The sequence below is a fragment of the Entelurus aequoreus genome, linkage group LG14 (assembly GCF_033978785.1).
Source record: "Entelurus aequoreus isolate RoL-2023_Sb linkage group LG14, RoL_Eaeq_v1.1, whole genome shotgun sequence".
Lineage (NCBI taxonomy): Eukaryota > Metazoa > Chordata > Actinopteri > Syngnathiformes > Syngnathidae > Entelurus > Entelurus aequoreus.
This window is the reverse complement of record NC_084744.1, coordinates 24,656,159-24,683,499: the sequence shown is the minus strand read 5'-3', so window position 1 is coordinate 24,683,499 and position 27,341 is coordinate 24,656,159. Positions and strand designations below refer to the sequence as shown.

The 27,341-nt window shown below is 40.0% G+C and overlaps 1 protein-coding gene across 2 annotated transcripts in view; it reads right to left on the bottom strand.

The window, feature by feature from the left end:
* Positions 1-12,347: 12,347 nt before the first annotated feature.
* The window catches only part of LOC133664564 (uncharacterized), a 192,145-nt gene continuing 177,151 nt past the window's right edge, over positions 12,348-27,341 (bottom strand). For both annotated transcript variants that reach the window (XM_062069281.1, XM_062069282.1), the window contains 4 exons: positions 17,418-17,527; positions 17,192-17,317; positions 14,821-14,947; positions 12,348-12,867 (listed from right to left, as the gene is read on the bottom strand). In XM_062069281.1, coding sequence (XP_061925265.1) covers positions 12,863-12,867; positions 14,821-14,947; positions 17,192-17,317; positions 17,418-17,527 — 368 coding nt within the window. In that variant the 3' untranslated portion in view covers positions 12,348-12,862. The remainder of the gene's footprint in view (positions 12,868-14,820; positions 14,948-17,191; positions 17,318-17,417; positions 17,528-27,341) is intronic.

Below are 27,341 nucleotides of genomic sequence, written 5' to 3'. Positions count from 1 at the left end.
CCCCCATCCAACGCTCTCGATGCTTGAATCTCTTAGGGGCAATGGATGGCTGACTAGCGCTTATACAGCAGCAGCCGGCCCCCGTAGCTCCCACTCCCTTGCCTCTGTTGCAAGTTTTGTTGATTCTATGTAACTTATTTATGTGTGCTGTTGTTATGAGGTTTTTTTTCCTTGGCCTCAGTCTGGACCCCCTCCCTGGAGTCTAGCCGTTGACTGAATATTTTTTTTACTCCCCCACCTCAACCTTTACCTGTTTCTCACCCTTTTTTTTTTGCCTCTTAAGTTGTCAGACCCGTCAGCGATCCTTTTTCTGTTTACCTGTAATGTTTGTCTGATCTTGAATGGGATTGTGCCCAAAACTCAATTCCCCCTCGGGGATTGATAAAGTACTTCTGAATCTGAATGTGAAGTTCAATATGTGAGTGTTTCACACCAACAATTGAGTAGCCAAACAAACATTTTAAAGAGGGCCTATGAATATGTTTAATCTACATCTAAAACACTTCATAGATAATATGTATTAGATATGTTTTGGTGTAAGTTTTGCTCCACAGTTACTTTCATAACCTGCTTTCTGCGTATGTCTGCAAGATGTTTGTGGAGGCATTCCCAGATTGTAAATGAAACCACGTTCCACCCTCTTTAAAAGTATTAGAATGTATCTTTTGAAAAATATGTATATTTAAGATGTTGAAGGCTTATTTTCTAGACAAAAATAACAATTTTACCTAGTCAAAACTTTGGGTACATACAAAAGTAGAATGGCAGGGTGGACAGAAGAGTTGTTGTCCTAAAGAAGGAGGGGGGGTACACTAGCAGGGTGGAAAGAAGTCCTGATGGAATAGTATAATTGTTGGTTGGTTGGTAATAAGGCTGGCACAGCACTAGTGTGGAAGGTTGGCAGGGTAACAAAGAGGCTACAAATTAAGGAGAAAAAAATGTGGCAAAAACCGAAATTCCAAAAATCTGAGAAAATAATTACTGACAGAACAACAATCCAGCAACGAAATGACTGAGGAACACTTTGTTTGTGGCAAGCAGGAATCAATGCCACATTTGTCAGATCTAGTAAGAGAACACAAAACTGAGACACTTTTGGGACAATTGGAGATGAACAGAAACAGAAGACAAATAATAAAATATGGCCAAAACAAAAATCAATTTGATCCCGGAACATGAGGGAAGCAAGACACCAAACATCCTGTTGTCCCACTTGCTTTTGTGAAAAAAGGTGTGCAACTGCACACTCTGGGTGGAACTACCCTAAAATGTGGGCGTTCCCTGTCAAATCTGGCCTTCTGCGCCATCTCCTGTCAATATAAGTCATTTTTTTGGTACTCGCAGGCTGAAATAAGTCCACGCCCTAGAAAGGTAGAACATGTTAGTGCACTTGAAGTTTGGACGCCGTGTACACCACACATAATAAAATGGTAAAAGAAACTTCTAGAAAACTAGCAAATCTAATCTGATCGCTTCAATTGAGACACCTGCAAACATCCACTTAGATGAGGTTAAGGTAGACTGACCATACGTCCTCTTTTCCTCAGACATGTCCTCTTTTGCGGGGCTGTCCGGGCAGGGTTTCTTAAATGCCTCATATGTCCGGCATTTTGAGTCAAGGTTGCGTGTATTTTCAATGTACGTCCAGGGTTAAGAAGGGGTTAAAAACTAAACAAATTGTGAAGATGTGGCACACAGCAGCATTCGTGAAGGAGGGGCAGAGACAGAGAGAGAGCGAGAGACAGATTGATTGATATACTTGCCAACCCTCCCGATTTTCCCAGGAGACCCCCGAATTTCAGTGCCCCTCCCGCAAATCTCCTGGGGCAACCATTCTCCCGAATTTCTCCCGATTTCCACGCAGACAACATTATTGGCGGCGTGCCTTAAAGGCACTGCCTTTGCGTGCTGGCCCAGTCACATGGTATCTAAGGCTTTTCACACACACACACACACACACACACACACACACACACACACACACACACACACACACACACACACACACACACACACACACACACACACACACACACACACACACACACACAAAGTGATTGCAAGGCATACTTGATCAACAGCCATACAGGTCACACTGAGGGTGGCCGTATAAACAACTTTAACATCCGCACCGTAACACAACATAAACACAACAGAACCAATACCCAGAACCACTTGAAGCACTAACTCTTATTTTGAATATTTCTACCTCTGCACTTTTTTCCAAAACTGTGAATGTTACAGAATATAAGTGTGACTTATTTTGTTGTACTGTCAAGCAGTGTTGGCGTTAACGCACTTTTTGTGTCTTTTTAACACTTTGAAATCAGATAGGACGCAGATTTGTTTTTGTTTTTTTTACCATTTGCGGCCCACAGCTAATGTTTTAAAAGCCCACGGCATATTCTAAAAATAATATTAAAATAAACAAAAACATAACAAAAGGGAAATAAAAAAGCTTAAAGGTGAAATGTAATTTAGAAAAAGTTGCAATGTTGACTAATAAAACAAAGCTTTTTTTTTCTTTCAAACGGTCATTGCTCAAAACATAATGTTGTATCAAAATCAATCTTATTATGAATTATTGACCTATCCAAGGTTCCGATTACTTCACATCAAATATTCCACTTTGAAAAATATTTTTGGTGGAAGATTTTGCATATTTTGTCTGTTTGCCATAAAAAAAACAGTTTTGTTTGACAAAAAAGGGCGGAAAACAAACAAACAAAAAAACAACATAAAAAAAACAAAAACATTTTGAAATGAGGAATAAATCTGAAGTTGATGTAGACTCCAGAGATTTAAGAGTTAAATATAAAATGTATGTATGCCCTGGCACACCATTATCATCATTTCATGACCCAAGCAAAACACTTGTTACACTTTTATACTGAAATAAATACACCTACAACTTATTAAATAAAAACATAGAAAAAACTAGCAGCAGCAGTAAAGTTTAGATTTATGAAGGAAAGAAGAAAGTGAATGAATGTTTATAACTGAATACATTTACATATGTATACACATTTTTTTTCTTTTTTTATTATTTCTTTTAATGAATTGAGTAACGTTTATGACAACCTTTTTCCAAAACACAATATAGAATGTGAGATATAACAGGATAATGCATACGTTTATCATTTGTTTTCAAAACGCTTACAAAAAAGTGGGACCCCAAAAATTTCCCATGGACCCCATTTTGAAAATTCCTAGCGCCAACACTGCTGTCAACAGAGGAGAAAAAATGCTTTATTTAAATAAATATATTATTTATAAAGCAAGTTCAAGTATCATTGGCAAATTTTCACCTAGTCCCGGCCTTGGCACGCATATATGTATCCTCTTTTTGGGATTTCAGAATATGGTCAGCCTCGTTAAGGGGCCCTATGATGATTTTTAATCTACATTTAAAACGACCACAATGCCACTCGTTATTAACTACAAACAGTCAAAATGCGGAAAGAGGTCCGCACGTACGGCTTCACAAACATTTGTACAAAGCAGAGCTTTTATCGCAAAAAACATCAGGGTGTTTATAATTACTCAAAAATTCCCACAGAAACTTTGATGAGCCTGCTATCTGTGCTGTGAACCTCTGGGTTAATCGAAGCTAAAAAGCTAGCATGAAACCGACTGGGAAGCAATTAGCATACTGTAAGAAGGCGGCAAGTATCATAAACCATGATTTTTTTGGTTTAAACAAACACAATTTGCTAAAATGCTGGCATAAAACGTTAGCACGCTAACATAGGAGACATTAACATACTCCTAAAATGGTGCCAAGTATCAAAATCCTTGGTTTTTAGGTGTAAACGTACAAAATTAGCTAAAATGCTAGTAAAACTGTTAGCATGCTAACATAGGATGAGTTGGCATACTTCTGAGATGGCGCCAATATCAAAAACCATGATTTTTAAGTTTAAAGGAACAACATTTGCTAAAATGCAAGTACACACCGTAATACAACATAAACACAACAGAACAAATACCCAGAACCCCTTGCATCCCTAACTCTTCCGGGCTACAATATACACCCCCGCTACCACCAAACACCGCCCCCCAACCCCGCCCACCTCAACCTCCCGAATTCGAAGGTCTCAAGGTTGGCAAGTATGCAGACGGGGCCTCACCATATAAAATGGACCAGCGATTCGGAGGCGGTGTTCCAAACCCTGAAGCAGGCCCTATGCGGGGAGCCTGTCCTGGTGACTCCTGCCTTCACACGGCCTTTCACTCTCCACACTGATGCCTCCGGTACCGGGATTGGCGCGGTCCTGGCCCAGACCATAGATGGGGATGAGCACCCGGTAACTTTCATCAGCAGGAAGCTCTTAAAGCATGAAAGGAATGACTTGACGGTGGAAAAGGAATGCTTGGCCGTGAGGTGGGTCATACACCACTTGTAGTACTAACTGTGGGGTAGGAAATTCACCCTGGTCACCGTCCATGCGCCCCTCAAGTGTATGGCAACAAACAAGGATCGCAATGACAGGGTCACCAGGTGGTTCGTGGAACTCCAGGACTACAAGTTCAAAGTCGAGCACCGCCCTGGGAAAGAGATGCGGCACGTCAATGCTATGTCCCGCCTACACGAGCAAGAGGATCTCGAAGCTCCTGGCCCGAGCAAGGAGCTTAGGGGGGGGGGGGTATGTGGAGTCTCGGCTAGAAACCCCCGATCAGGTAAGAGTTCCCACAGGGCCAGCAGCCACAGTGACGGCAGAGCTGAACACAGCAGGCGGAGGCGGAGCCTGGTCAGAGTCATTGAGTGGAGGTATGTCCCAAATTTCCTCCTCAATCAGCATACCTGCTCTGAGTCAGGCAATCCAAATGTTTGCGACTTAAGCTCAGAGCTCTGTCTCACCGTGTCGCTGGCATGAAGAGCACTCCCATGTGCTATTGGAACTAAGTGGTTAAAGTGAATCTACTCTGTGATTTTGGTTTGAAAGCCCCGATTGGGAAGAACTTTATTTGCCATTGAAGGGGAAAGCCCCTTTGAATAAACAGCGCTGAGTGCATTTTGTACCTGCAACCCACATACATATGTATACATATGTATGTATGTATGTATGTATATACAAACCCCGTTTACATATGAGTTGGGAAATTGTGCTAGATGTAAATATAAACGGAATACAATGACTTGCAAATCATTTTCAACCCATATTCAGTTGAATATGCTACAAAGACAACATATTTGATGTTCAAACTGATAAACATTTTTTTTTTTGCAAATAATCATTAACTTTAGAATTTGATGCTAAAGAAGTTGGGAAAGGTGGCAATACATACTGATAAAGTTGAGGAATGCTCATCAAACACTTATTTGGAACATCCCACAGGTGTGCAGGCTAATTGGGAACAGGTGGGTGCCATGATTGGGTATAAAAACAGCTTCCCAAAAAATGCTCAGTCTTTCACAAGAAAGGATGGGGCGAGGTACACCCCTTTGTCCACAACTGCGTGAGCAAATAGTCAACCAGTTTAAGAAAAACATTTCTCTAAGTGCAATTGCAAGAAATTTAGGGATTTCAACATCTACGGTCCATAATATCATCAAAAGGTTCAGAGAATCTGGAGAAATCACTGCACGTTAGCGGCATGGCCCGGAAACCAACATTGAATGACCGTGACCTTCGATCCCTCAGACGGCACTGTATCAAAAACCGACATCAATCTCTAAAGGATATCACCACATGGGCTCAGGAACACTTCAGAAAACCACTGTCACTAAATACAGTTGGTCGCTACATCTGTAAGTGCAAGTTAAAGCTCTACTATGCAAAGCGAAAGCCATTTATTAACAACATCCAGAAACGCCGCCGGCTTCTCTGGGCCCGAGATCATCTAAGATGGACTCATGCAAAGTGGAAAAGTGTTCTGTGGTCTGACGAGTCCACATTTCAAATTGTTTTTGGAAATATCCGACATCGTGTCATCCGGACCAAAGGGGAAGCGAACCATCCAGACTGTTATCGACGCAAAGTTTAAAAGCCAGCATCTGTGATGGTATGGGGGTGCATTAGTGCCCAAGGCATGGGTAACTTACACATCTGTGAAGGCACCATTAATGCTGAAAGGTACATACAGGTTTTGGAACAACATATGCAGCCATCTAAGCGCCGTCTTTTTCATGGACGCCCCTGCTTATTTCAGCAAGACAATGCCAAGCCACATTCAGCACGTGTTACAACAGCGTGGCTTTGTAAAAAAAAAAAAAAAAAAAGGGTACTTTCCTGGCCCGCCTGCAGTCCAGACCTGTCTCCCATCGAAAATGTGTGGCACATTATGAAGCGTAAAATACGACAGCGGAGACCCCGGACTGTTGAACGACTGAAGCTCTACATAAAACAAGAATGGCAAAGAATTCCACTTTCAAAGCTTCAACAATTAGTTTCCTCAGTTCCCAATCGTTTATTAAGTGTTGTTAAAAGGAAAGGCCATGTAACACAGTGGTGAACATGCCCTTTCCCAACTACTTTGGCACGTGTTGCAGCCATGAAATTCTAAGTTAATTATTATTTGCAAAAAAAAATTTAAGTTTATGAGTTTGAACATCAAATATCTTGTCTTTGTAGTGCATTCAATTGAATATGGGTTGAAAAGGATTTGCAAATCATTGTATTCCGTTTATATTTACATCTAACACAATTTCCCAACTCATATGGAAACGGGGTTTGTATGTTTATTCCAAACACAGCAGTACGAAACAGTAAAGTAGCAGTAAAAGTGATGTAAAGAGCATGAAACTTCACAACGTAGAAAAGGTTTTGGCAGTGTCAAGACACAAAACAATTTACCATTTATTTGCAAAACAGTCGTCTTTGGGCTAAAAGTCCATGCTTCAGTAATTCTTCCAAAACAAAAGTCTTGTCTGTAGCACACAAATGAATATTACTAATGACAAGGAAATCTCCTTGTGGATAAGCTACAAAGACGGAAAACACAATGTTGGCTTTCCAAATTACTGAATCGAATATCTAACGACTAATTATTTTCCTGGAAGAGAGTCTAAACTTAGACTGTTGTGAATATTATCAAAGCGCAACTCACTGATTCTGTGTGTCACAGCTCAGTTTTTAGATTTACAGCTCCGAAATATTGTTTTAATTTCGATGCCCCGCCCTCCACCGATTGACCAATTAAAAAGTCTGTGAGTGTGTTACATCCAGGTTGCCAGTTACGCACCGTAAATAAAAACAGAATACAATGATTTGTAAATTATTTTCAACTTATATTCAATTGAATAGACTGCAAAGACAAGATATTTAATGTTCGAACTGAGAAACGTTTTTTTTTTTGTGTGCAAATAATGATTAACTTAGAATTTAATGGCAGCAACACGTTGCAAAAAAGTTGTCACAGGGGCATTTTTACCACTGTGTTACATGGCTTCATTTTCAACCCCTATTCAATTGAATGCACTACAAAGACAAGATATTTGATGTTCAAACTCATAAATTTTATTTTTTTTTGCAAATAATAATTAACTTAGAATTTCATGGCTGCAACACGTGCCAAAGTAGTTGGGAAAGGGCATGTTCACCACTGTGTTACATGGCCTTTCCTTTTAACAACACTCAGTAAACGTTTGGGAACTGAGGAGACACATTTTTTAAGCTTCTCAGGTGGAATTCTTTCCCATTCTTGCTTGATGTACAGCTTAAGTTGTTCAACAGTCCGGGGGTCTCCCTTGTGCTATTTTAGGCTTCATAATGCGACACACATTTTCAATGGGAGACAGGTCTGGACTACAGGCAGGCCAGTCGAGTACCCGCACTCTTTTACTATGAAGCCACGTTGATGTAACACGTGACTTGGCATTGTCTTGCTGAAATAAGCAGGGGCGTCCATGATAACGTTGCTTGGATGGGAATATATGTTGCCCCAAAACCTGTATGTACCTTTCAGCATTAATGGCGCCTTCACAGATGTGTAAGTTACCCATGCCTTGGGCACTAATACACCCCCATACCATCACAGATGCTGGCTTTTCAACTTTGCGCCTATAACAATCCGGATGGTTCTATTCCTCTTTGTTCCAGAGGACATGACGTCCGCGGTTTCCCCCAAAAAAATTAAATGTGGACTCGTCAGACCACAGAACACTTTTCCACTTTGCATCAGTCCGTCTTAGATGAGCTTGGGCCTTTCTGGGTGTTGTTGATAAATGGCTTTCGCTTTGCATATTAGAGTTTGAACTTGCACTTACAGATGTAGCGACCAACTGTTGTTACTGACAGTGATTTTCTGAAGTGTTCCTGAGCCCATGTGGTGATATCCTTTACACACTGATGTCGCTTTTTGATGCAGTACCGCCTGAGGGATCAAAAGCCACTTGTGCCAGCTTTTTTGAAACATGCTGCAGGCATCCAATTACAAATGAGCTAATATTTGCAAACAAAGTTTTCCAGTTCGAACGTTAAGTATCTTGTCTTTGCAGTCTATTAAATTGAAAATACAGTATGTTGAAAAGTTTTTGCCAATCATTGTATTCTGTTTTTTTTACGATTTACACAACGTGCCAACTTCACTGGTTTTGGGTTTTGTACTTATAATACAATTTTGGACTAACTGCCAATGAGCGAGTGAGGCCTGGTTGATTCCAACATAAAGTGACTTGCTTTCGTCTAAACGTGATGAAATAAAGGCAAGGATTACCTGCTCATAGGCGTTAAAAGATAAAACTGATTTGATTTTAGCTAAAAGTCTAAGATAATAAAAACTACATCAAACAATGAATCTGTAAACCTGGTGCTATTTAGAAGCAATGTCAAAATTAAAACCAAGATTTTAAAATGTGGTCTTAAAATAAGACATCAAGCATTTGAGTTGAATGAAATCATTTCTCTCTTGTTCTCATTTGAATATATGAAGTTCACCGCTTGAGTCCTCAAGACAAATTGAACCTCACCTCTGCTTTTTAGAGGGACATACATTAGTGTGTCATCAGGATAAAGACAATTTAATATCATGGATTTTTTGTTTTTTTTGTTTCATGGTCCGGCTCTACAATGAAAACAGAATACCGTATTTTTTGGACATGAAGGCGCACTTAAAATCCTTTAATTTTCTCAGAAATCGACAGCGCGCCTTATAACCCGGTGTGACTAATGTACGTATTAATTCTGGTTGTGCTTACCGACCTCGAAGCAATTTTATTTGGTACACGGTGTAATGATAAGTGTGACCAGTCACACATAAGAGATACGTGTGGCCTGCAAATTGACGTCTGGTCAAAAATCTGATTATATATATAAATATAATATATATATAGATATAGATATAATAATCTATAACAGATTATGGTCACCTACTCAGTGACCGAGTGGTAAGAGTGCCCGCCCTGAGATCGGTAGGTTGTGAGTTCAAACCCCGGCCGAGTCATACCAAAAAACTATACAAATGGGACCCATTACCTCCCTGCTTGGCACTCAGCATCAAGGGTTAGAATTGGGGGTTAAATCACCACAAACGATTCCTGGGCGTGGCCACCGCTGCTGCTCACTGCTCCCCTCACCTCCCAGGGGGTGATCAAGGGTGATGAGTTAAATGCAGGGAATAATTTCGCCACACCTAGTGTGTGTGTGACAATCATTGGTACTTTTAACTTTTTAAATGACACTAGCAAGTACATGTAAGCAAGCAAGCTCAAAACTTTGATGTTTCATTGAGAATATGGAACATTACATACGCCCAACAATCTGTCAAAATGTTTTAACAAGACTTTGGTAAGCTACGAAGCTGCACCGCTTGATGGAACATAAGCATTACGGCTACTGTAGTCAGAAGTACTGTGCTTCAACATATGAGTATTATTAAGGTGTGTGTATAAGGACCCCAAAATGGCACTTGAGGAGACATTACCTGGCATGTTGTTTCGAAATATTATTTAAAAACAACTTTTCTGCCCTATTTGTACCTGCTGATGTGTATTTGGGATCTGCGTACCGCTAAGTCCCAAAAATGTGCACACGTCTGCCATTGTAGTCCACGCCGTGGTCAATAAATTACTTTTTCTCTATCCTTTTGTTGTGGGGTTTTTATCCTCCGCTGTTGCCATTTCTAATACAAATTAGTGTACAGGTCTAACTAATTTCTGTCACTAGATTCATTATGGAAGCGCTAAAAACTACCGGTACGACGAAGATGGCGGGGAGAAGACACTGCCAAAGTGAAGGCAGGTAAATAAGACCGCCCACAAAACGGTGAATCCTGAAGAGATAAGTCAGAAATCGGCTTGAGGATGGTCTGTAAAACATAACCTATGCAACCTTTTGACCAAAGCATGACCATTACATGTTATGTAGACCACCAGAGTCTTTTAAATGTAGAAAAAACATCCTAATATAACCCCTTTATTACGCATTTTGTATGAAAATAGTCCCGAATAGACCCGCTCAACAGCAGTGAGCCTTTTAATCCGGTGCACCTCATGGTCCGAAAAATATGGTAGGTCTGGGAATCGAGCCCTGAGGGATACCACTAGGAAAGGGAGCACAAGCAGAGGCAAAGTCATCAACTTTAATTTGAAAGAACCTAAACCAGTTGAAGGGTGTTCCTCTTAAACCCACACATAGTTAATTATAAAAGTTTTGATAAACTAACACGGACAGACAGTGTGAGAATTAAGACGGTTTCAAGTCTAATTAAGATTCCGACAACAATGTAAAGTCAACAGTTGTCCCTTTTGTGTGGGTGACAGAGCATTTTTAAAATTTAGTCTGGGCCATCAATGTCATTGTGGAACGTTCTGGATAATCCTTAAAGGCCTACTGAAATTAAATGTTCTTATTTAAACGGGGATAGCAGATCCATTCTATGTGTCATACTTGATCATTTCGCGATATTGCCATATTTTTGCTGAAAGAATTTAGTAGAGAACATCGACGATAAAGTTTGCAACTTTTGGTCGCTGATAAAAAAAAGCCTTGCTTACAGGAAGTAGCGTGACGTCGCAGGTTGAAGGGCTCCTCACATTTCCCCATTGTTTACACCAGCAGCGAGGGCGATTCAGACCGAGAAAGCGACGATTACCCCATTAATTTGAGCGAGGATGAAAGATTCGTGGATGAGGAACGTGAGAGTGAAGGACTAGAGTGCAGTGCAGGACGTATCTTTTTTTGCTCTGACCGTAACTTAGGTACAAGCTGGCTCATTGGATTCCACACTTTCCTTTTTCTATTGTGGATCACGGATTTGTATTTTAATCCACCTCGGATACTATATCCTTTTGAAAATGAGAGTCGAGAACGCGAAATGGACATTCACAGTGACTTTTATCTCCACGACAATATATCGGCGAAGCACTTTAGCTACGGAGCTAACGTGATAGCATCGGGCTTAAATGCAGATAGAAACAAAAGAAATTAGCCCCTGACTGGAAGGATAGACAGAAGATCAACAATACTACCAAACACTGGACCTGTAACCACACGGTTAATGCTGTCCAACCTGGCGAAGCCTAGCAATGCTGTTGCTAACAACGCCATTGAAGCTAACTTAGCTACGGGACCTCGACAGAGCTATGCTAAAAACATTATCTTTCCCTTACGCCAGCCCTCATCTGCTTATCAACACCCGTGCTCACCTGCGTTACAGCGATCGATGGCGCGACGAAGGACTTCACCCGATCATCGATGCGGTCGGCGGCTAGCGTCGGATAGCGCATCTGCTATCCAAGTCAAAGTCCTCCTGGTTGTGTTGCTGCAGCCAGCCGCTAATACACCGATCCCACCTACGGCTTTCTTCTTTGCAGTCTTCATTGTTCATTAAACAAATTGCAAAAGATTCACCAAAACAGATGTCCAGAATACTGTGGAATTTTGCAATGAAAACAGAGCTTTTTTGTATTGGAATACAATGTGTCCCAATACTTCCGCTTCAACCATTGACGTCACGCGCATACGTCATCATACATAGACGTTTTCAACCGGAAGTTTCCCGGGAAATTTAAAATTGCACTTTATAAGTTAACCCGGCCGTATTTGCATGTGTTGCAATATTAAGATTTCATCATTGGTATATAAACTATCAGACTGCGTGGTCGGTAGTAGTGGCTTTCAGTAGGCCTTTAACTTGAAACCACAATGATAGAATCCCCACTGAGCGGGTCCCTCCGGTCTAACTGACAGGGTGAATCCTGAAAGAACTGGCTGCTCCCAAATTTAGTATCGAGGACATCAGCTTGATGTCCATTTGACAGTGCTCTTACTTTTTGTTGAATCTTGACAAAAATATTAGCATTTTTGTGAATCATCATCTGAATCTGAATATGACGACTACTTAACCCTTTAAATTATGAATCCCTGAAGAAATGACAGAAAATTCCAATCATTTGAAACTGGAGCTTTAATTGGTTCTTCTGAACAACTTTTTTTTCTTTACAAAAATCAATTTCCATATAAGATTTTCAGTTTGTATCATATTTGACACAGCCGGTCACAAAATATGTATTTGTTATTTTTTATAACAAACCAAAGCATAATGCAATACACACAAACATCTATTATGCTTTTTTACCCCCTCAAGTGAAGCTGAACACACTTGCTTTCCTGCAGCAGTTCCACTTTGGAGTCTTTTATTTATACGTCAAACTGAAGGAGCAGGACATTGGCAACATTGTCTGAATCACAGAGTGCGTCACGCAGCGACACAAGTCCAAAATACACAATTACATCCATTTTTCAAGGAACCAATTAGGTGGCAAACAAAATGGCGTGAATTTAATCAATGCACACTAAAGTCAGTGACAGATCATCTTGATCGTAACTAATAATTCTTGTGATTAACAGAGAAAATGTAAGTGATGTCTTACGTCGGAGAAGCTCCTCTGTCATGGTTCTCCTCATAAAGTCACCCATCTTCAGCCTTTTACCAACAAACAAAAAAAACAAGACAAACTATGAAACATCTGTTTTCTATTGATGACAGAGGTTCGGACCAAGTACAAACCCCGTTTCCATATGAGTTGGGAAATTGTGTTAGATGTAAATATAAATGGAATACAATGGTTTGCAAATCCTTTTCAACCCATATTATGAATGGGTTATACTTGTATAGCGCTTTTCTACCTTCAAGGTTCTCAAAGCGCTTTGACAGTATTTCCACATTCACCCATTACACACACATTCACACACTGATGGCGTGAGCTGCCATGCAAGGCGCTAACCAGCACCCATCAGGAGCAAGGGTGACGTGTCTTGCCCAAGGACACAACGGACGTGACTAGGATGGTAGAAGGTGGGGATTGAACCCCAGTAACCAGCAACCCTCCGATTGCTGGCACGGCCACTCTACCAACTTCGCCATTGAATGCACTACAAAGACAAGATATTTGATGTTCAAACTCATAAATTTTAATTTTTTTTGCAAATAATAATTAACTTAGAATTTCATGGCTGCAACACGTGCCAAAGTAGTTGGGAAAGGGCATGTTCACCACTGTGTTACATGGCCTTTCCTTTTAACAACACTCAGTAAACGTTTGGGAACTGAGGAGACACATTTTTTAAGCTTCTCAGGTGGAATTCTTTCCCATTCTTGCTTGATGTACAGCTTAAGTTGTTCAACAGTCCGGGGTCTCCGTTGTGGTATTTTAAGCTTCATAATGCGCCACACATTTTCAATGGGAGACAGGTCTGGACTACAGGCAGGCCAGTCTAGTACCCGCACTCTTTTACTATGAAGCCATGTTGATGTAACATGTGGCTTGGCATTGTCTTGCTGAAATAAGCAGGGGCGTCCATAGTAATGTTGCTTGGATGGCAACATATGTTTCTCCAAAACCTGTATGTACCTTTCAGCATTAATGGCACCTTCACAGATGTGTAAGTTACCCATGTCTTGGGCACTAATACACCCCCATACCATCACAGATGCTGGCTTTTCAACTTTGCGCCTATAACAATCCGGATGGTTCTTTTCCTCTTTGGTCCGGAGGACACGACGTCCACAGTTTCCAAAAACAATTTGAAATGTGGACTCATCAGACCACAGAACACTTTTCCACTTTGTATCAGTCCATCTTAGATGAGCTCAGGCCCAGCGAAGCCGACGGCGTTTCTGGGTGTTGTTGATAAACGGTTTTGGCCTTGCATAGGAGAGTTTTAACTTGCACTTACAGATGTAGCGACCAACTGTAGTTACTGACAGTGGGTTTCTGAAGTGTTCCTGAGCCCATGTGGTGATATCCTTTACACACTGATGTCGCTTGTTGATGCAGTACAGCCTGAGGGATTGAAGGTCACGGCCTTAGCTGCTTACGTGCAGTGATTTCTCCAGATTCTCTGAACCCTTTGATGATATTACGGCCCGTAGATGGTGAAATCCCTAAATTCCTTGCAATAGCTGGTTGAGAAAGGTTTTTCTTAAACTGTTCAACAATTTGCTCACACATTTGTTGACAAAGTGGTGACCCTCGCCCCATCCTTGTTTGTGAATGACTGAGCATTTCATGGAATCTACTTTTATACCCAATCATGGCACCCACCTGTTCCCAATTTGCCTGTTCACCTGTGGGATGTTCCAAATAAGTGTTTGATGAGCATTCCTCAACTTTATCAGTATTTATTGCCACCTTTCCCAACTTCTTTGTCACGTGTTGCTGGCATCAAATTCTAAAGTTAATGATTATTTGAAAAAAAAAAAAAGTTTATCAGTTTGAACATCAAATATGTTGTCTTTGTAGCATATTCAACTGAATATGGGTTGAAAATGATTTGCAAATCATTGTATTCCGTTTATATTTACATCTAACACCATTTCCCAACTCATATGGAAACGGGGTTTGTATGATTCCCATCATGCACATGGAGAACTCACAGCACTGGACAGGGACCTCCAATGGGATGTAGTTGCGTTGGCACAGATGAACAAAGGCAGCTGCTAATCGGCAGGGGGCTGCGGAGGAGCTTGACTTGCAAACCAAAGAGAATCGACCGGGGTCCACCTGATGACACGGACAAAAAAATAAAGAATCAGTTGCAAACTGTCGACTGAATATGAGCCACATGTTCAGTTAGACGCTACACTGCAGGAAATTATGTGCCTGAGCTACTACAAAGGCAGTAAAACAGTTCACCTGTAGGACTCTTTAGTAAATGCTCAACATCCATTACAGCTGCTGTATAGATAAGGAGTTGTTTATATATAGAGAGAGTATGGACAAATGATTGGTCACGTGACTACAGGGCGCCATGTTGCGTACCAGTTTGAAGACGGAGCTCAGCGACACTGCACTTCCTCATCATACATTTATTAGAATGGAAGAGTGTTTGTCATGTACACAGACCCTGGGGATGTGCAACTCGCAAAAAATGTGGGAAGCAATTGCCTACGTTTCGCCGCAATCCAGAAAGGAGAACCGTACGGCAGGTGAAGGATGAAGAGCCAACGACAACAGTTTGTTGTGCGAGGTAAGCAAGCCTACATACACATGGTAAAAGTGTTATGTCGCACACAATCTACGGTCCGTAATATCATCAAAGGGTTCAGAGAATATGGAGAAATCACTGCACGTAAGCAGCTAAGCCCGTGACCTTCGATCCCTCAGGCTGTACTGCATCAACAAGCGACATCAGTGTGTAAAGGATATCACCACATGGGCTCAGGAACACTTCAGAAACCCACTGTCAGTAACTACAGTTGGTCGCTACATCTGTAAGTGCAAGTTAAAACTCTCCTATGCAAGGCGAAAACCGTTGATCAACAACACCCAGAAACGCCGTCGGCTTTGCTGGGCCTGAGCTCATCTACGATGGACTGATGCAAAGTGGAAAAGTGTTCTGTGGTCAGACAAGTCCACATTTCGAAACTGTGGACGTCGTGTCCTCTGGACCAAAGAGGAAAAGAACAATCCAGACTGTTCTAGGTGCAAGGTTCAAAAGCCAGCATCTGTGATGGTATGGGGGTGTATTAGTGCCCAAGGCATGGGTAACTTACACATCTGTGAAGGCACCATTAATGCTGAAAGGTACATACAGGTTTTGGAGCAAAATATATTGCCATCCAAGCAACGTTATCATGGACGCCCCTGCTTATTTCAGCAAGACAATGCCAAGCCATGTGTTACAACAGTGTGGCTTCATAGTAAAAGAGTGTAGGTACTAGACTGGCCTGCCTGTAGTCCAGACTTGTCTCCCATTGAAAATGTGTGGCGCATTATGAAGCCTAAAATACCACAACGGAGACCCCCGGACTGTTGAACAACTTAAGCTGTACATCAAGCAAGAATGGTAAAGAATTCCACCTGAAAAGCTTCAAAAATCGGTCGTCTCAGTTCCACACGTTTACTGAGTGTTGTTAACAGGAAAGGCCATGTAACACAGTGGTAAAAATGTGTTGCTGCCATTAAATTCTAAGTTAATGATTATTTGCTAAAAAAAAATTAAGTTTCTCAGTTTGATCATTAAATATATTGTCTTCAAATCATTGTATTCTCTTTTTATTTACGAATTACACAACGTGCCAACTTCACTGGTTCTGAGTTTTGTATATGTGCCGTGTGGTTGACATGTGACAGGATGTGTGCGTATGTCAGCTCCAAGAGCCTTCAGCTCACTCGTGACTGACAACCAGACAAGCGATAGAGACATGAGTCAATAAAAAATATAAATAAATAAACTGTGGTCAACATGTGTAACTAAAGATTGTTTTCCACTAGCAGACTGAAACAAACATGGGCCCCAAGAATACGTTATTTCTGTACCAATGAATCCAAAACAATTTTTTTATGCCTAGAGAATTATAGAGGCCGTGTCAAACATGTTCACTCTTAATCAGTCAACCGTGGAAATACTGTGGAGTTCCACATTTAAACTTTGACATTTATTGCAGTGTATCATAAAAATGTTATTTACCGATGTACTATGATAATATCATTTGATTAATGCATGTCCTTTTGTTTACAACCACATACAAATGCAGTACAACCAGTGCTTGTGGTGGCATAACTAAATTGGAACAGATGCGCAGAGAATATAAAAATGTCATGTATTTACCCTAGTTTTCTCTATTTTCTCAGATCTTTCCACTGATTATTTGCTGGATGTGCTCTCTTTGCTCCAAATCAATGCCAGATCAATTAGAAGTTAAGTGAGCACTGTCTGACGAACACTCGTTTCCTCGGGGATCAACACCAGCAGACATCAGCCTTTATGTTCTTCACTATTGTCAGCCCTGATTTCATACTTACAACCCTGAAACAGGAGCTCAGAGGAGAATCCGCAGAAGAGAACAAAAAGTCACATGTCACTCCCCTCGTGGCTGCCTGGGAAGCGTCTTCTGCTTTGGCTGTAGACGCTGCACACTCCGAGCTTATCTAGACATTAAAAAAAGGTACACCGGTGTCCGAGAAATTCCATAACAACAAAAGCTCATGTCATGCACAGGTATGTAACGGAGACGATGTCCAGTCTTACTTGCCAGCTGTAGATAAACTCCTCCAGGTTCCCAGTTTGAGAACCTTCAGGCAAAGGTGAGTCGTTTCCTGCTTCGTTGTCATTGGTCCCCAGCAAGCCAGTTGACAGGCCTGCGCACCAAAACACACTTCTGTGACTAGCACAAATATATATATATATATATATATATATATATATATATATATATATATATATATATATATATATATATATATATATATAGTACCGGCCAAAAGTTTGGACATACCTTCTCATTCAATGCGTTTTCTTTATTTTCATGACTATTTACATTGTAGATTGTCACTGAAGGCATTAAAAACTATGAATGAACACATGTGGAGTTAAATAACTGAAAACATGTTTTATATCAGTGGTTCTCAACCTTTTTTCAGTGATGTACCCCCCTGTGAACATTTTTTTAATTCAAGTACCCCCTAAACAGAGCAAAGCATTTTTGGTTGAAAAAAAGAAATAAAGAAGTAAAATACAGCACTATGTCATCAGTTTCTGATGTATTAAATTGTATAACAGTGCAAAAATATTGCTCATTTGTTGTGGTCTTCCTTGAACTATTTGGAAAAAAAGATATAAAAATAACTAAAAACTTGTTGGAAAATATACAAGTGATTCAATTATAAATAAAGATATCTACACATAGAAGTAATCATCAACTTAAAGTGTCCTCTTTGGGGATTGTAATAGAGATCCATCTGGATTCATGAACTTAATTCTAAACATTTCTTCACAAAAAAATAAATCTTTAACATCAAAATTTATGGAACATGTCCACAAAAAATCTAGCTGTCAACACTGAATATTGCATTGTTGCATTTCTTTTCACAGTTCTTTTTGACAGACATTTTTAAAAAATCTCACGTACCCCTTGGCATACCTTCAAGTACCCCCAGGGGTACGCGTACCCCCATTTGAGAACCACTGTTTTATATTATAGTTTCTTCAAAATAGCCACCCATTGCTCTGATTACTGTTTTGCACACTCTTGGCATTCTCTCAGTGAGCTTCAAGAGGTAGTCACCTGAAATGGTTTTCACTTCACAAGTGTCATAGTTTTGATTCCTTATGTCAGTGTTTTTCAACCTTTTTTGAGCCAAGGCACATTTTTTGCGTTGAAAAAATCCGCAGGCACACCACCAGCAGAAATCACTAAAAAAACGAAACTCAGTTGACAGTAAAAAGTCGTCGCAATTTTTGGATATGACTTTAAACCATAATCAACCACGCATCACTATAGCTCTTGTCTCAAAGTAGGTGTACTGTCACCATCTGTCACATCACTTACTTATTTAGTATTTATTTCTGTTTTCCTGTGTGTAGTGTTTTAGTTCTTGTCTTGCGCTCCTATTTTTTTGGTATTTTCCTGTAGCAGTTTCATGTCTTCCTTTGAGCGATATTTCCCGCATCTACTTTGTTTTAGAAATCAAGAATATTCCAGTTGTTTTTATCCTTCTTTGTGGGGACATTGTTGATTGTCATGTCATGTTCGGATGTACATTGTGGATGCCGTCTTTCCTCCACAGTAAGTCTTTGCTGTCGTCCAGCATTCTGTTTTTGTTTACTTTGTAGCCAGTTCAGTTTTAGTTTTGTTCTGCATAGCCTTCCCTAAGTTTCAATGCCTTTTCTTAGGAGCACTCACCTTATGTTTATTTTTGGTTTAAGCATTAGACACCTTTTTACCTGCACTGAAAAGCATTAGACACCTTTTTACCTGCACACTGCCTCCCGCCGTTTTCGACATCTACAAAGCAATTAGCTACCGGCTGCCACTTACTGATATGGAAGAGTATTATATGGTTACTCTGCTGAGCTTTAGACAGCACAGACACTCAACAACAACACATCATTTGCAGACTATAATTACTGGTTTGCAAAAAATATTTTTAACCCAAATAGGTGAATTTAGATCATCTCCCAAAGCACACCACACTGTATCTCACGGCACAATAGTGTGCCGCGGCACAGTGGTTGAAAAACACTGCCTTAAGTGACAATCTACAATGTATATGGTCATGAAAATAAAGAAAATGCATTGAAATGACAAAGTGTGTCCAAACTTTTGGCCTGTAATGTATATATATATATATATTTTTTTTTTCCATGTGTAAATACATGTTATTGCTAACTACTTGTGTAAAAGGACTTTGTGCAATAATACCAGCGCTTTAACTTACTACGCCAAAGGAGATGTGTATTTTCTTCCTTCAGCACAATTATTATACGTACTTCTCCATCTGCCTCATGCACTTTAACTACTATGGTCACTTTTTTCCTGATCTGCCCTGATCTTAGGTAATCAACCTGCCGCGGACTGCAGATGGAACCTAGCTTTTGGCTACAATTTGGCACCTTTACATATGATATGTTTATTAATGTGCATTGTTCCATGTAACAAAGATGTAACAAATATGGCAAATGGCGACCTCCTATCAGGAGTTTTATAATGCATCTATGAAGAAGCTTATTGGTGTGTCTAGTGTGTCTGCCTAAGTTAAGTAGGAGACAATGCGGTCGGTTATAAATGATTTAATGTCTCTGTGCGGCCCGGGAACCACTGCCCTAGACAGATAATTTAAACATTATGCTTTTTTAAACAGCTCAACATTAAAAAATTAATGAAAAAAATTGCCTGCTTGGTGCATTTTGTAAAAACACAATTTATATTCCTGCTTTAGGAGCAATTGCATTCAGAGGAGGAGCTACACCATGTTTAGATACCAGTTAAATGATAATGATAAATGGGTTATACTTGTATAGCGCTTTTCTACCTTCAAGGTACTCAAAGCGCTTTGACAGTATTTCCACATTCACACACACATTCACACACTGATGGCGGGAGCTGCCATGCAAGGCGCTAACCAGCAGCCATCAGGAGCAAGGGTGAAGTGTCTTGCCCAAGGACACAACGGACGTGACTAGGATGGTAGAGGGTGGGGATTGAACCCCAGTAACCAGCAACACTCCGATTGCTGACACGGCCACTCTACCAACTTCGCCACGCCGTCCCAGTTTCATGCAATAATTTCACAAAACGTGGATTGTTACGATCATGATTTGATTTTCAAAGATGTTTAGTAATGTAAAATGTGATATTTGTACCTGAATAAATGCTTCTGATATTCAGTACATTACATGGTGCTAAAGGTAATGGTCTTCATATAGCTGCATGGCAATGTTTTAGCCTTCTCTAATTATTAATAAAATGTTATATTCTGCCTGCCGAACATTTGATAATTGAGGACCAGAATATGTTATTAAATAATTTACACACTAATTCAGTCAGCCCCCCTATTCTTCAACTGACGACCTAGCCTTTTTTTAGGTGAAAATGTCCCAGAATAACATTATAAAACCTGTTTGACAAAGCATGATTGTATTGTAAGACATTTTTATGTTTAATGTACCGTAGTTAAATCGCATGTAAAGCGTAGCACTTTTATTTTGAAGCTGGAAAAGTGTGCCACGCCATATTACTAAAGCAGTCAAAGTATAATAATAATAATAATAATAATACCTGGGATTTATATAGCGCTTTTCTAAGTACCCAAAGTCGCTTTACATGTTAAAAACCCATCATTCATTCACACCTGGTGGTGGTAAAATACTTTCGTAGCCACAGCTGCCCTGGGGTAGACTGACGGAAGTATACATCCAATAATTTTGTTATCCATGCACCTTAACTGTAATCTAAACACTGAAGTGAAGCACTACCACGATGCGCGCAGCAGGCATTTGCTGCAATGATGTTTCACGGCGAAAAATGGCCCGTCCTTGTCAGGAGAACAACTTTCCAAAATTTTTAGCCTGATATTTCCCTGATGTACCCATTTCTTTGCCTATTTCTGATCGCTAGTTTCTCGCTTGTGGCTAATCACTAACTAGTGAACACAGCCGAGTTCCCCCCACCCCGCTACAGAACGGCTCAAGGGTCAAAAAAGACATGTGTGCGGTAATCGCGCACTAAAAAAAATGTGTGCGGAGTACGGAGTGAGGGGAACCCTGCTGAGGGCCATCCAATCTCTGTACAACCAAAGCGAGAGCTGTGTCCGGGTGCTTGGATGTAAGTCGGATCCGTTTCCAGTGGGGGTTGGTCTCCGCCAGGGCTGCGCTCTGTCACCTATCCTGTTTGTGATTTTCATGGACAGGATTTCTAGGCGGAGTCGTGGCCATACATATATATATATATATATATGTATGTGGGCTTGTATTAAGCCTCAGGAGAGGGTATACGTCTCGGGGGGCTAAAGGTTGCGTCACTGCTGTTTGCAGATGATGTGGTCCTGATGGCACCTTCGGTTCGTGACCTTCAGCTCTCACTGGATCGGTTCGCAGCCGAGTGTTCAGCGGCTGGAATGAGGATCAGCATCTCCAAATCTGAGGCCATGGTTCTCAGCAGGAAACCGATGGTTTGTACAGTCCGGGTAGGGGACAGGACTCTGTCCCAGGTGGAGGAGTTTAAGTATCTCGGGGTCTTGTTCACGAGTGAGGGAAAGATGGAGAAGGAAATCAGCCGGAGAATCGGAGCAGCTGGGGCAGTATTGCAGTCTCTCTGCCGCACTGTTGTGACGAAACGGGAGCTGAGCCAGAAGGCAAAGCTCTCGGTCTACCGAGCTATCTACATTCCTACTCTCACCTATGGTCATGAAGTGTGGGTAATGACCGAAAGAATAAGATCGCGGATACAAGCGGCCGAAATGAGTTTCCTCAGAAGGGTGGCTGGCATCTCCCTTAGAGATAGGGTGAGAAGTGCAGTCACCCGAGAGAGACTCGGAGTAGAGCCGCTGCTCCTTCGCTTGGAAAGGAGCCAGCTTAGGTGGTTCGGGCATCTCGTGCGGACGCCTCACGAGCGTCTCCCTAGGGAGGTCCTCGTTGCACGTCCCACTGGGAGGAGGCCCCGCGGCAGGCCAAGGACCAGATGGGGGGATTACATCTCCTCTCTGGCCTGGGAACGCTTCGGGATTCCCCAGGAGGAAGTCGCAAATGTTGCTCTGGAGAGGGAAGTCTGGGGGTCTTTGCTGGAGCTGCTGTCCCCGCGACCCGATTCCGGATAAGCGGTTGAAGATGGATGGATGGATGGATGGATGGATATATATATATATATACATATATATATATATATATATATATATATATATATATATATATATATATATATATATATATATATATATATATATATATATATATATATATATATGTGTGTGTATATATATGTGTGTGTGTATATGTATATATATGTGTGTGTGTATATATATATATATATATATATATATATATATATATATATATATAATCTTAAATGTCGTTGTGGCTTGTGCAGCCCTTTGAGACACTTGTAAAGGGCTATATACATAAACTTTGAGATATATATATATATATATATATACGGCATATATATTTATATATGTATGTGTATATATATATATATACACACACACATACTGTATATATATATATATATATATATATATACATAAATATATATATACATATATATATATACACACATACATACATATATATACACACACACACACATATATATATATATATATATATATATATATATATACATATATATATATATATATATATATATAAGTGTTTCCCACACATTCATTTATTTGTTGCGGCCCGCCACGAAATAATTTTTTTTTTTTTTGGTCCCGTCCAGCTTCTCAGGCAAATCATATACCGTATTTCCTTGAATTGGCGCAGGGAATATAGTATTCGCACGTCTAGAATTACTGCCGGGTCAAACTCGTTTCTCAAACTAATTAACGCATGCTTGGCCTTATCGCCGGTTCATTATTGAAGCTGGATCAAATTCGTTTCGCAAAATATTAATTTTATTATCGCATGTCTATAATTTTCACCGGGTCAAACTGGTTTCGCAAAATATTTAGCATATGGCTAGAACTTCCACCGGGTCAAATTCGTTACGTCACGAGTGACGCATCTGTCCTCATTTTCAAAATGGAGGAAGCTACTTTCAGTAGTTTACAATCGCACAAAGGAAAAAAGATAAAGAGCTTTTCAGTAGGATTTAAGGTCCAAGCTATTGAATACCGGTACAGTATGCTAAAGAGAACAGTAAGCAGCTATGTTTTATTAATATACCGTAGCTGCGTGTGTCAAATACTGTATAAGTCATTAAATGACTCCCGCCTCCTGGTGGTAGAGGGCGCTGCCGCGCTAGTGATCCTTCTTGCGACTTCCGGTACTGCAGAAGAAGTGAACACACGCAGCAAGAGATTTTTTTCTCTTCCTTTTAACAAGGAGGGTATCTAAAATAAAACAGTTTTCTAAACTGGACTTTCAATGAAAGCAGGAGGTAATAATTAAAGGAATATCTCCATCGAGACAGAGACTTTTAAAACGGAAAAAGGAAATAATGAAGACTTCTATAAACAAGTTATCGATGCTTTTGGTCAGAAGGAGCTGCAAATGGACTCCATTTATAAGTACAGGTAAGACCATAATAAAGTTTTTTTTAATTAAATGTGCTTTTCATGATGGTATGCTTACATCACACTCAAAGCGCACGACTTAATTTTATGGATTCCTTTTGGTAAACGCCGGAGTGAGAAGAGGTTTTAAAATAATTACCGCATGCACGGCCATCCCGCCGGTTTCCGGTAAACGCAGGAGTGACAGGAGGTTTTAAATTAATTAACGCCCCTGCGGCTATTCAAGGAAATACGGTAGTTGATGTAGATGCCCATATCGGCTTTTCAGATTTACTTTACAAAAGAGAAGTGTAGGATCAAGATTTTTGGAGCTCTTTGTTCAGTGGATCAGATGTTTGATGAAGCTTTGTGTCTATCTACCACCACTGTTTTCTGTTTATTTGTTACTGACTGTGGCAGGACACCTCTGCCTCTGTTTCACTTTATGTTGCTGGTAAATAATATGGTTGTAGTAGTAGGCTAAAGTTAAATTATTTAGTATGCACTAATTAAAGGGGCAGAGCTTTAATAGACATTTTCGCTTTTATATTTTTATAAGATATATTTTTTGTAAGAACCACAATTAATAAATATATTTCAGTGAATAACTTATTGTTCAAATCTGTATATAAATATGTACATAAAGTGTTGTAATTATATTGTAAAATGGATGGATGGATGGACGTTTAAAACAAAACTGTTATTATTAATTAGTAAGTGTACATTTTTTTAGCCTTTTTAGAGAAAATCATATCATTGTAGTAAATTATGCAAATTACTCGATGATGTCATGGTGACCACGCTCATAGCCACGCCCCCACCGCCACAGGTATCTTGGCAGTTTATGGGAAACACTGTATATATATATTTATATATATCCTGAATGAAAACACGGTGGCAGAGGGGTTAGTGCGTCTGCCTCACAATACGAAGGTCCTGAGTAGTCGTGAGTTCAATCCCGGCCTCGGGATCTTTCTGTGTGGAGTTTGCATGTTCTCCCCGTGACTGCGTGGGTTCCCTCCGGGTACTCCGGCTTCCTCCCACCTCCAAAGACATGCACCTGGGGATAGGTTGATTGGCAACACTAAATTGGCCCTAGTGTGTGAATGTGAGTGTGAATATTGTTTGTCTATCTGTGTTGGCCCTGTGATGAGGTGGTGACTTGTCCAGGGTGTACCCTGCCTCCCGCCCGATTGTAGCTGAGATAGGCTTCAGCGCCCCCCGCGACCCCGAAGGGAATAAGCGGTAGAAAATGGATGGATGGATGGATGAATGAAAACCAATGCTTTTTATCCAACCTGAGGGAGCATGAGAGGTGCTGCAAAGAGGAATGGGCGAAACTGCCCAAAGATAGATGTGCCAAGCTTCTGAAAAAAAAAAAAGACTTAAGGCTATAATATGCTGCTATAATTGCTGCCAAAGGTGCAACAACGTTTTGAGCATAAGCTGTACTTATGTACTTACATGTGATTTTTTTAATTTTTAATACGTATGTAAAATAAAAAAAAATTAAAATCACATTGTCATTATGTGTTTTTTTATTATTGTGTGTAGAATTTTGAGGACAAAAATGCATTTTTTCCATTTTGAAATATGGCTATAACATAAAAACATGTGGAAAAAATTAAACGCTGTGAATAATTTATGGATGCATATGATATATATGCAATACTTTATATATATTCTGGAGCTGAATGTAATCAACAGTCACTTTTTTTATGCAAACGTCGTTCCGAGTGTTCGATTAGCAGGAGGATTTGGAAGGGGAGAAGCAGGCTGGTGTATTACACATAATACAGGCTGTTTTAGAGCTTCATAAATAGACATTTTATGGGCCTCTCAATTACTCGCTTTTATTTGCTTTCCATGGGTGGCTATGGAATGAACCGAAGCAAATAGCTGAAATGTACTGTATACATTAGGGTTGTCTCGATACCAATATTTTGGTACCTGTATCGGTACCAAAATGTATTTCGATACTTTTCTAAATAAAGGGGACCACAAAAAATGGCATTATTGGCTTTATTTTAACAAAAAATCTTAAGAGTACATTAAACATATGTTTCTTATTGCAATGGAAGAAGAATTTTGTCCTTAAATAAAATAGTCTTTTAGTAGTAAGCAATCTAAGGCTTCCAATTTGTCTGCTGACATATACAGTAACATCATCCATCCATCCATTTTCTACCGTTTGTCCCTGTCGGGGTCGCGGGGGGTGCTGGAGCCTATCTCAGCTGCATTCGGGCGGAAGGCGGCGTACACCCTGGACAAGTCACTTATTGTGTCATTTATCATTCTATTACTTTGTAAAAATTATAAATTAATCTACTTGTTAATTTACTGTTAATGTCTGGTTATTTTCCGTTTCAACATGTTCTATCTACACTTCTGTTAAAATGTAATAATCACTTATTCTTCTGTAGTTTGATACTCAACATTAGTTTTGGATGATACCACAAATTTAGGCATCGATCGATACCAAGTAGTTACAGGGTCATACATTGGTCATAATTTAAGTTCTAATGTGTCCAGGGACGTATTTCCTGAGTTTATAAACATAATATGAATTTTTTTTTAAAAAGAAAAAAGATTTTGTGATGATAAAAAATATTGATGTAATCATAGTAGTATCGACTAGATACGCTCTTGTACTTGGTATCATTACAGTAGATGTCAGGTGTAGATCCACCCATGGCATTTGTTTACATTCAGGAGCGCTAGCCTGTTGGTGGTGACGCCGGTGAGCTTGTATCCTCCTACGACAGGGGTGGGCAATTAATTTTCACCGGGGGCCGCATAAGCAACCCGAGCACTGCTGGAGGGCCACACGACAATATTTCAATTAAATTTTGCTCAATATTATTTTTGATATACCGTAAGATAAATAATAATGATGATAATAATAATAATAATTAATAATAATAATAATAATTTAATTTAACCTAACTTAACTTTATACAAAAGCAGATTGCTTTTGATGGTCACTTTATCCTGCATTATCCAACATTTTTCCCCATCAGATTTGGACAACCATCTGTTGTTAAAAATAGTTTTTAATCATATTTATTTTATATTGTTTTTTATATTGGTTTTATATGTAATTGTTTTTTCTTTTTATTCAGTCATTGGTGGAGCTAAGGATAATATTTGAATATTGTTTGTAATATTGTTGTGCAGCACTTTGGAAACATTTTGTTGTTTAAATGTGCTATATAAATAAAGTGGATTGGATTGTCACACCTGCCAGCTTGTCCCAACACCCATTTACCTCTGTGAACAAGTCATTACCTGTGGTTGTCTCTTCAATTGACTGCATCAGAGCTCTCATCCAAAGTTAGCGAAAAACAGCCCATGTCTCCGGGCATTATCAGCGCAACAAAGTCCAGTAAGCACTCCTTAATAAACTCTCCGTCAGAAAACGCCTTACTTTTTCTGGCGCTTTTGTGAGAAATGACGAAAC